Genomic DNA, 11,455 nt, shown 5'->3' with positions numbered 1-11,455 from the left:
TAGAGATGCAGAAGTGAGTATGGCACTTCCTGCTCTACTGTACAGTAGCGGCTTTCACATATTTTAGGCACATGAGAATGAAAAGGTACTGTTGAATTAGACTGGGATGATATGAGGTTCAGGTACTTAATTCCACTTGATTCCACAAGTGAGTCTGCAGTCAGAAAAGAACTCTGATTCATTTTCATATATATATATATATGTATACACATATAAATTTATATATACATATATATGTCTGTATTTGTATGGGTGTATGCACACAAAAAACACCTCTGTGTGTATACATACATGCATCTCAGTAGAACATTTCCAGTTGCATAGTTATTTGATACTTTCAGTGGAATTTAAATTTTTTTGATGTTGGAAAACTTACCAGTATTTCTTTTGAATTACTTCCTGTTCAGGAGATTTATTGTTCTTAATTGGAAGTTGACACTTAGAGTTTTTGAAAAAGGTACTTAATAATTTGAAGTGCTCACCACATAAAACACTTCACTTGAATTACTTTAAGTTGCAAAATATGTAATAGTTGCTATATAGTAATAATAGTAGTGAGAATTTTTATTTTCAGTCTTTTATATTTAACTTTTAATTTTATTGTTGGCTTGATTTGTGTGCATTTAGCTACAGACCCCTTTGCCTCCCTGTTTGGAAGTGAATCCTTTGAAGGTGGCTTTGCTGACTTCAGCACGCTCTCCAAGGTAATGTGGTGCTGCTGCTACTCACAGAAAATGCATGAAACTGCAGTGACAAGGCAAAGCTTATTCAGTTTCATTACAGTTTTGCCACTACTAAACATTTATAATGGCTGATTTGCTTGAAAAAGAGGTCTTGATAGCAAATTGTCCTGAAATTCTGTGAAGAATGCAATGTAATCTTCTTGGCTTGATAAGTATTTTCTCTCTATTTCCAGTGATGCTATAATTTATTTATTTATTTGTAGATTTGCTGATTTTAGCAGCAAAAGTATTACTTTGCATGTTTAACTGCTTTCTATAGTGTTGTGCACAGTAACCATTCCTGATTTTTCTTTCTGTTCAATCTTCTGGAGTATGTGGATATGTGTAAAAACAAACAAAAGTATTTTCTTTAGTCTTAGTCCAAACTTTTAGTTCTGATTTAATATTGTATTATTGAAGAGAATGTCTGGTAGCACTGCACTGAAAATGTGTGTTTTGCTATTTTGTTTTTTGAAGGCCAACAATGAGGATCCCTTTAGTTCTTCCACATCAGGCTCTGTCAGCAGTGTCACTATAACTAAAAACTTATTTGAGGAAGCACCAGCTAAAAATGAGGATGTTCCTCCTGCACTGCCCCCTAAGACAGGAACTCCCACCAGGCCCTGTCCTCCACCACCTGGTAAGAGCTGACACTGAGATGTGCAAACAATCAGCTGTTTCTTGTTGGCAGAAGGAAAGGAATCATGAGGTGAGGGTAAAGGGTCTCAATTTAAAATGAATGAGCAAGATGTGAAACAAGTCCATTCCTGATTGTTTCCTCAAAGTTTTGCATGGTGTTTGGGATTGGAGTTTGAAGAAACAAAGGATTTAAAAAACAGGAAAAAAGATTTGTTACCAGTGTGTGCAAGAACACAGCATAGCTGCAAGTTAAATGGTGGCTAATGTGCTACACTGTGAATCTTGAATTAAATTATGCTTAAAGTGAGAATTTAGTGTGCTTTATATGTTGCAAACACAGATGGGTCTAATGCAAAATGAATTAAATAGGGTTAAAGAACTGGCTTAGATTTTCAGGTTAACTTCTTCTAGGTGGCCTTGCCAGAGGTCTGTAGCAGTAACAGTAATAAAGCCAAGTTCCCTGGGCTGTTTTCTCCTCTGTGATAGAGGAGTTTCTGGGATGTTCCATGGCACAAACCACTCTGCTTTCCAGAAAAGGCAATGATTATCATGCATAGCAACACCTTCGTGTGCTTGCAACAAGGCCATGTTACAACAGGCTTCTCACTCTCAATTTGTTTTTGCAAACATAGAAAAATATATTTGTAGTATTCCTTTAAAAATTTCTGTCTTCTGTTTCATTCTTTAAAAGCTCTACTGCATCATTTGTTTCACTGTTACACTAAGTGGATGAGTCTTAAGGTATTTTGAGAAACTGGCATGAAAGTTAAACATGCATTCATGGTTTTTTCTAAAGAAGGGGAGCACAGTAGATACAGGAGTGCTCATACTGAAGTTTAAACTCAGCTGTTTCGTTTCTAATGTTGGTGTGAGATCTGGTTCATGCTAATGCCTTGCAATTTCCATTGTAAATAACATTAAAACAGCTGACATGGCAAGTGATGACAATTTGAATGTTTGATGTTGGTCCTTATTTAAACATAAAAAGGATTTCTGACTTGATTGTAAGGGATGGCTGTGTCGTGGTGCACTTTTGGAAGGCAAGCTTCTAGGTGGAGCAGCAGCATCCTCAATAACAGATAATTAGGAAAAAATAGGTGGTTTTGCTATGCACACTAAAAATGTGATTATCTTGATAACCATTCCCAATTAATTATTTTCATAATGGAAATAAAATCTCTTTACTTAAATGTAATTATTTCTAATTACTTCCTGGGTTTGATTTGAAACAATGGAATGCTTTTTCAAAGAAGTACCTAAAAATCTTTCTTGTAGTTCTTCTCTCTACTGGAAAGTGTGTAGAAGGGCTGTTGCCTCTGAATTCTCTTGCTTCTCTAGATACTGATAAACATTCCCATTTTTTTGATTTTGGGGAAAATTTGGTGATTGTGTATTTTGTATTCTTACAATTATTAGTCCTTCCCATGCAGAAATAAAACTCCCTGATTGTCACTTGGAGATGTTTCCCCCACATTTTTCAAGAAAGAGGCAGGCATTATTTGTGAATAACAGAACTTTAAAATTACAGAGTGGTTTTGGTTAGAAGAGACCTTAAAGATCATTCAGTTCCAAGCCCCTGCCAGAGGCAGGGACACCTTTCACTAGAGCAGGTGGCTCAAAGTCCCATCCAGCCTGGCCTTGAACACTTCCAGGGATGGGGCAGCACAACATCATCAGTGATATGTGAATAGAACATCATCAGTGAGAGAGATGGCAGGGTTAGCTTGGAAGTGTCTAAGTAAATCATATGTTTCCCAGGGGATGTTCTCCAAATCTCTAAATAATTGCCAGATAAGAATCTCTTTTGCTCTTATGAAGTAATTTTAGCTTTATTTTCAAAAGCCTTATGTGAAATCATAAGCACCTTTGTTCAATTCTGTAGTTTTAATCTGAAATGGAAACAGAAACAAGTTCTAAAATACAGCCACTGCAAATGTGGAACCACTTGTAGAACCTGGTGTAGAATTTAAGAAACTGCACTGAAACCTCTTGTGTAAACAGTAACATACAGAGGGAGTGGTGGGGTGAAATTCAGCTCAGCTCTTCTTGGAAGTCATTGGGTTAATGTCCTCAATGGTGTTGAAATTTGACTGGGGTTAATTTGAAAAAAACCCAACAGAGTAAGTGGGGGTTTGTCCCTGAATCTGTTTATTTGCAGCTTCTTAGGCAAGAATTAGCAAAGCAGCTCAGCCTGTGATTGCTTGTTATCATACTCCTTGTTTTAAACTGCAGAAATTCCTGGTCTTAGCATAGGGAGAGGACATAGTGTTTTCAAAATTTATAAATGTAATGTATTTCTGCTCTCTGAATAAAATTGTGCTAACTTGATCTGAAGAAATAATAATAGAGCCTTGCTGGATCGAAGACAGCTGATAACCACAAAACAATACTATGCTGACAGAATAGGTGCTCAAAACTGTTAGAAATTCTCTTTCCAAAACAGTTAATTTATATATAACTGTGTTCCTGACTCATTAACATACATGTGTTCCTTTTACCTGATTACCCTTTCAGAAAGTGTGGGCTGTACCCTCATTTTTTAAATTGGCAACCCTTCCCCTAAAACTACAGCTCCACTAGTTTGTGGGAAGAGGTTGCATTCTAAGTAGCTTTTGAATGGATTTTTTTTTTACTAGTTTTGGCATGTTATTACCTGCTATCTGAAATTAATTTTAAATTCATTTTAATCTAAGGGAAAAGACCTATCAATCAAATAGACTCTTCAGATTCCTTTAAGTCGAGCGACCCATTTCAGCCTTTCCCCACCCCAGACATTCCCAAAGAACAAGAAGCAGATCTATTCTGTGATCCATTTGCTCCCACCAGCATCAGTAAAGAGGCTGACCCCAACAATTTTGCAAACTTCAGTACTGTGAGTAAACACTTTTTACATTTGTTTCAGTATAACAGCAGCTTTGAAATGTTCACACTGAAATCTTCAGTCTAATTTAAATTATTAAAACATATCCCATGTACACAAGGGATATTGCTTACAGTTAAAACAGTGTTTACATTTAATTTACAGCTGAGGCTGTCCTAAAACAAAATGCTGCAAAATGTTGTAGTTAATGTTTAAATTGCATTGGTTTTATGCCTTTTTTCATAGAGACCTTCTAGCTTTTAGAGGAGAGGATTTCAAAAATATGTTCTAGGGATTATCCATTTTATCAATGTGTACGGCAGATTTAAATTACAAATCTATAACAAGCACGCTGTTAACTACCCAATTAAAAATAAACCAAAATGTGATTTTAATTTAACTGCCACTGAACTGTTTGGTCATAATTTTAATGTACTGAAATATTGATAAACAGCCTCATAACAGTGTATGTTAATGAAATATAATTTGATGAGTTTTGAATGGTTAGTAAATTCCAGACTTATGCACAATGAAGTAAAATAGTAAGTGTCTCTTTATAACCAGAATTCATTTCATAGAAGTCGTGGTGTCCAAGCAGTAGAAGCAAATCTAAAGGTTTGTGCATGTATATATATTATTTTTTTCTTTTGAGCTTTTGCAAGTAGAAGTTTTGAAAGGCATCATCTCACTTTCAAGCCTGTTAAATGCAATTTGCATTTACAGTATCTTGACCATACTGCTCTCTCTGTTCAGGCCTAATAAGCTACATGCTTGATTGAAGTAAACTAAGGATTGTCAGGCTCTCAAAGTAGACTTGCACTGGTTGCTGTGTCTTGGAGCATGGTAACTTCTGAAATGTGGTTATCCATCCATGGCAGTAGTTAGGGAGACTGAGAAGCCACTTTGGAGGAGTGGCAAAAATGTTTATTATCTTTGTGAAGGAAATAGTGTTATTTTCCAGCTGCAGTTACTGAAAATACTGAGTGCACCATGGAGAAAACTCAGGTGTTTCTGCTTTTATTTCCCCAAGAAGCAGCTCAAAGCAGAGAGTTGGAGTCTCTAACCTCTAACCCTTTCAGTTAATGCTGGGACATCCGTGAGGACAGGGGCTTCACCTACCTCTTAATTTTTCTGCATGATTGCTAGGAAGAAACTTTAGCATAATCTTTTGTGTTTTATTTAAGATAATACCCTTAGCTCTCTCTGATTTATAATCATTGTACCAGAGGTATTTAGTTCACAATCAGTTCTCATCAATATACATGGAAATAATGTTCTTTTTTTCCCCTCTAATATCATGCTGACCTTTTTCTGTATTACTACCAGCTTTCTAACTCTACAGTTACCCTTATCATTTTGCTGCTTCTTGGCAGCAGTATTTGTCATCTGCACATTCAGAAACAGTCAGTCTACAGCTAAATTTTTGCAGTCATTTTCACCTGGAAAAGTCATCCTTAATGAAAGCAGGATAAATCAGGATGGCCTACAGCGTGAATAGGAGTGTGCTTTGCAAAATGTTCTCCTGATTTATTCAAAGGTTTTCTTGTATGGACTGGTATTTAACCAAATAAAACTGTCTTTAAATTGTAGCACTTTCTGCTCAGTAATGTTTTAGAAACTTAATACTGAAATTTGAAACATGGCATATTTCATTAAAATACATCCTTTTGATGGCTTCAGTGCACTTCTTAGTAGTTAAACCTTAGACTAATCCAATGTAGTCTATTACAACTACAAAACAAGTAATATTTGAAGACTAGAATATGTACAATTATTGAAAAACTAATTGTCCCTTAAACTGACTGTTTGGACAGTAATAATTATCACTGTATTATTAATCTGTCTTATTTTGTCTTTTAAACTTGCAGTATTCTACTGAGGAAGACATGATTGAATGGGCTAAGAGAGAAAGTGAGAGAGAAGAAAAAGAAAGATTGGCAAGACTAAAACAGCAAGAGCAAGAAGACTTGGAACTGGCTATTGCACTCAGTAAATCTGAAATATCAGAAGCATGAAGTTTAGAATAAGATTTATCTGACGTAAACTGTTTTGTCCCTTTACCTGAGTACCTAACCTATTTAAATGTTAATCAGAAAATGCATATATACAAGAAACTATGAAAGGTTTTAAATTTCTGAAAGTGATGTGAATGTTTCTGCTAAATTTAATCCTTTTGGTTATTGTTTGAATAATTGTTAAGTTTAGCATTCAATTTCTCTCAAGTTTTCAGGAGAGCAAAGTACTTTTCCCAGCTGAAAGCAAATCAGTTTAAAATGCAGTTAGAGAGATTGGGGTTTGACTGTAATCTATCAGCAGTTGGTAATTGAGCATAAAGTGAACACAGCAATTATTCTGTCATGGCTGACTGTCTCCCATCAAGCAGTTAGTCACTGGAAACCTTTTATTCTTCTGAAGGGGTTTTAGTAATGCCAGAGTTGGAGAGTGCTTTATTTTATATGTATGCATATAGATTCTTTTTCTCCTCATTGAAGATTTTATGTTGGGTTTAACATAATCTTCATGAAGTCTCCATCAGAAAGAGTATGTCTTTCTGAGACCTTTATTGCTTTTCCTGCATGATCATAGGTTTTAAGACAGACCTGTTATTTTGTTTTATAAAGCAATTAAACTGAAAATTGATGTGCATTTGCTGTTGGCTAAGGTGACTGTCAAATTGTGAGACCCCACTGCTATTTGAGCCACATTTGCCTGTGAAATATGCAGCTGAACTGGCAAGTTAATGAGTTCCATTTGAAATAGGATTTAAAATAGAAAGAAAAAACAGGTAGTCTGATTTCTATTTTTTTTAACCACAGTTGTTTTCTGTATATGTAATTTATTGAATGCCAACTGATAGTTGCACCTTAAACTGAATGATTTCTGAATGGTCACTGAGTCAGAGTAGGATTGATAGAATGTTAATGAAAATAACTTAATGAAAATAACTTATTGTTCATTTTGAATGAATTCTATTTGGAAAATCAGTTTCATTAAAATAATTCCAAAAAACAATAATCTTTTGCCCTATCTAAGAAAAATGGATGGCAGCAGCATAAACATCTAGAAGGGTTTTTTTTCCTTGCACTTTTAACCTGTGGTATTTCTTTTGAGGAAATTGAAGTGTTTCAACACAAAGCACTGGGGCAAAGGGGGAGAACTCAGCCACACTTCAGTATATTTAAGCTCTTCCCATTACCTGTCAATGCTGCTGTTGCATGAGTTTGAGGGTTTTCAATTCTTCAAGAAAAAATGAGTAACCTGACTGGGATGGTTTTTTCTTTTGCACTGGGAGATGAGCATTTAAACACCTGCTCAAAAAAAAGTAACTTAAAATTTTGCAAGTATTAAATAGTTATAACTTATACATCTTTGTAATGAGTGTACACTAATCTTGCAAATCATATGCTTAACTGGATTACATAGTTTCTTATCTTTTGTTAAAAATGTATACTCAGTGGACCAACACAATATTATATGTATATATTATATATATATTCCTGCTTTCCTTTATGGGATTTAAAATTTTGAGTCATTTGATGTTACATTTCATGTTACTGACTCTGACTATAGGACTTTTACTCAGACTACCAACAAACCACTGCTGTGAGCTAAATGGCATTACTTTATGAAGTTTTAACTGTTTGTTTTGTTGGTTTTTTTTTTAAACAACTTGTTCAGGTGGGATTAGCCTCTATTTATAGACTTCCCTTTTGTTTAAAAATTCTAACAATAGCCTGTAATTATGAAGAAATAAAGTTTAAGTACATAAATGTGAACTGTTTGCCTGTTTTTTCAAGAGGGTGCTGTGAGATGTAAAGCCTTGTGTGAATGTAATGCAGTGTGAGGTGTCCTGACTGCAGCCTGGTGTCTGTGGCCTTTGCCACCTGACACATCTGCCATGGGTCACCTGCACAGGAACAGGATCCAGTGGCAGAATTGTGTTGTCTTGTCTTATTTCCCCAGTAACTTCTCAACAGTTTCATTTACCTACCTAAGTTTAAATTGGCTGTTTTAGAATTTGAATATTTAGTAACTTTATGACTTCGGTATTGGAGTGTTTTAGTTGTGCTTTAGCCTGAATCTTCTAAGTCATTGTGTGCAGGGATGTGCAACCTCATGGTTTTGTGTTTGCAATACTGACAGAATGGTAATTTAGATTATACCAGATTTAGATAACAGAGGGTAAGGTTGGGAAAGTAACATATTTGTTCAAAATATTGGCAACTAAAGTCCTGTTTTCTTCTTATGGAATTCTATATCATGTCAGTGAATACTCTTGAATTTAATTCTGTTGTTTACCAGAGTGAACATGAAGATTGGCTTTCAGATGCATCTATTTTTTCTTATAAGAAGGAAGAGAACAGTGGTTTTCTTTAATAAAAGATCTTTTTTGATCTTTTGTGGTAGGCAGAGTGGAGTTTAGTTGCCCATGTTAGTGTTACTGAACTCTTGAATTCTCTGCAGAATTGTGTTTGCAGGGACCTCTGAGGCTTAAATTAGAAAAGGCACAGAAGTAAAGAGGAAGGGAGGAAAGACAGCATAATGTTATCACAGAAAAGGTGGGAAGGAACTTGTAATTCCTCAGCTGACAAACCATCAGTCAGTAATATCCTGAAACAGAAGTCATTTTTATCCACAAGCTCTTTAAAGAAACAAGGAATAGCAAAACATACATAGATAACAGCAGCTGCATTCCCATTCCTTGCTCAGAATACTTCAGAATTCCTGTGGTGCCAAAATGGAGACATCTGGAGCTGCTTGGACTTCAGATTTTAACTGAAAACAAAGAGCATTAGTTTTTAGAGCAGGTGATAGAGGGGGAAAATGCTGCATTGTTTGGATGTGTGTTCAGGAGGTCAGAGTGTTGTTTCTAGTTATCTCTTGCTGATTTAATAAGTGAGTATGGACAAACCACTTAATGCGAAGCCATTTCCTGTTCTGTAAGTGATAACAGGTCTCACAGTTATTACATAACTGCTCTAATCTGGAAACACAACCTTGTGCAGAGTAAAAGGAATTTTATCCCATTTTACTTTTGTATCCTGTAGATAGGATCAAAGTTATGAGGTGTTTTCTCTGTTGGTATAAGCAGCCAGTTGCAGTCCCACATAGGACCATGCAAATAACTGGAAATAAATAAAGAATTTAACAGAAGTGCTGTTTTATACAAGTTATTTGAGGGTTTAGTTTGCTGGCAATACAGGGAGAAATTCTTGCCTTTGACTTCAGAGGTCTGTCCTGGCAAGAGATCCTGTAACACTGCAAATTGTCAGCTGTCTCAGGTTTGCATGAGCCAGACTCACTCTGATCCACACAAACTGATTTTCCTGTGTGGCCAGAATTATTGTTTATTCTCTTGAGACTATGTAGCATTGAAATGTTTGTATTCAAAGCCAGAAGGTCTTTAGCATTGTTTTCCATAGAATGCAGTCTCTCCTGAGATGCTACGTGAACAGGTGTGGTCACTTATAAAGAAAAAAGTCATTTTAAAAGACTCAGTGTGTTTTTAGGTAAAATCCTTGTAGAATTTTTTTAATACTTACTGAAGCTCTGCTAAAACCTCCTTATTTTTAAAATTAGGTCCTTGAGTTCCAAACAGTTCTGAGGATTTTGGAGTATGAATCTCATTTTGGGCCCACATTCAGTAATAATTTTTACTGAATAAATGACTCAGTTGAGGTTCAAATCACTGACCCTGAATCCTGAAAAAGGTAAAGTACTTGTTGAATGTTAAACTCATATATTTAAATTCTCTAATTTTCTGTAATATGCTATCCATTTAACTTAAAATATTTATTTTATTTTACTGTCAGATACTAAAAGCAGAGCTGTTCTCATACATACAATACTATGCTCAGGGGAGCAAATTTGTGCTTCTGTTTTAGCTTTTTCAACTTTGTTCCTACCACATATAATTCTAAAAGTTGTAAAAAGCAATTTAGAGTATATTTTGGTGTTTTTATTAATAAAAATGTTCTTTAAGTTAGCTGTGACTGGCTACTGACAATGGGCTGAAGTGCAGAACTGCACAGGAAGTCTGGCTTCATTGTGAACGCTGTGAGCTGGAATGTATGAGCCTCACAATTCAGAAAATGGAATGTATGTAAACAGGTATTTTATGCTGGAAAACGTGTGTTTGCATTTGTACCAAAACAGCTCTTTTGGCAATGAAAGCGCAGGAAGGTGCTTGTCACAACTCTTCTTGCTATCCCTCACTGAGCTAAAATGCTTCATTTAGTGGAGACAATCATGCCTTCTGGGCTGGTGTCAGAAGAGGGAATCATCCTTCAGTCACTGGATGTCTGCCTCTCCTCTCGGAGCAGCTGCACCCCGAGCACTGGAGCGTGAGCCCGTCCTGCCACCCACCCCTTGTTCCTCACGTCACGAGCCACATTGTTGGTGTGCAGCTAATAAATTCTTTCTTTTTTTAACCTTATACACCCACTGTTCCCGTTAATGTGCCCATTGTTTCTTTATGTCAACCCAGTCCTTCTGTTTGTCCTGCCACTCCCTCGGCTGTGTATACCTTTGCCTTCCTTTGCCTTGTTCATTTCCTTGCACAGGCTCCTTTCTTTTGTTAATCTCTTCTGAACTGTTATCCCCGTAACCCTGAAGCTGCGTGATTGATACGACTATAACATAAATAATGGCCAAAGTAATGCAATTTTTTTTCAGTATTGCATATGCTATTCACAATTTCAATGGGTTTGGTTCTCTTTTATGGAAGAGGCAAGTTAAAATTGTAAATATTTTATTTATGAATTTTATGTTAATGAACAAATTAAATAATTTAATTTGTTTAGGTCTAATTATTTATTTATGTGATTTGATCATAACTTGGTCCCTCTGATGTGTGAGCCCTGTAGGGTGTTACTCCTTGCTACAACTCGCTGACCCCTGTGCTGGGGGTACACGGCTGTACCCTGGCAAACCCTGCCTTGGCAGCAGGTGCAGAGTGCAGCTAATTGAAAACCTGGCGAAATATGAATTATGTTTTCTTCATGCTTTTTCTCCAGAGGAATTAATGCCTCTCAATTCCAGCACACACAAGCGATGCCCGCGTTCCTCTGGGCCGTTCCCGGTGCGGAGCGACACGCCCGGGTCCCGCCCGAGAGCTGCGGTGGGACCGGAACCCCGGGGCAGCGCCGCATTCCCCCGTTCCCATCCCATTCCCATCCCCATCCCCGCCGCCGGCGGAGGGCGGGCGCTGCCGCAGTCGCTCACCTGCGGGGGC

The 11,455-nt window shown here is 36.7% G+C and overlaps 1 protein-coding gene across 4 annotated transcripts in view; it reads left to right on the top strand.

The window, feature by feature from the left end:
• Nucleotides 1-7,997, top strand: part of EPS15 (epidermal growth factor receptor pathway substrate 15) — a 47,410-nt gene extending 39,413 nt beyond the window's left edge. For 2 of the 4 annotated variants that reach the window (XM_031058573.1, XM_005422939.2), the window contains 4 exons: nucleotides 628-704; nucleotides 1,200-1,362; nucleotides 4,055-4,233; nucleotides 6,090-7,997. In XM_031058573.1, coding sequence (XP_030914433.1) covers nucleotides 628-704; nucleotides 1,200-1,362; nucleotides 4,055-4,233; nucleotides 6,090-6,236 — 566 coding nt within the window. In that variant the 3' untranslated portion in view covers nucleotides 6,237-7,997. Of the gene's footprint in view, nucleotides 1-627; nucleotides 705-1,199; nucleotides 1,363-4,054; nucleotides 4,234-4,799; nucleotides 4,837-6,089 lie in introns of all 4 variants that reach the window. The other 2 variants (XM_031058574.1, XM_031058575.1) reach the window with 2 other exon arrangements.
• Nucleotides 7,998-11,455: the final 3,458 nt, after the last annotated feature.

This window comes from Geospiza fortis, unplaced genomic scaffold (assembly GCF_000277835.1).
Source record: "Geospiza fortis unplaced genomic scaffold, GeoFor_1.0 scaffold396, whole genome shotgun sequence".
Taxonomy (NCBI): domain Eukaryota; kingdom Metazoa; phylum Chordata; class Aves; order Passeriformes; family Thraupidae; genus Geospiza; species Geospiza fortis.
Note: the sequence above shows the minus strand (reverse complement) of the source record. Positions and strands in the feature narration are given on the sequence as shown.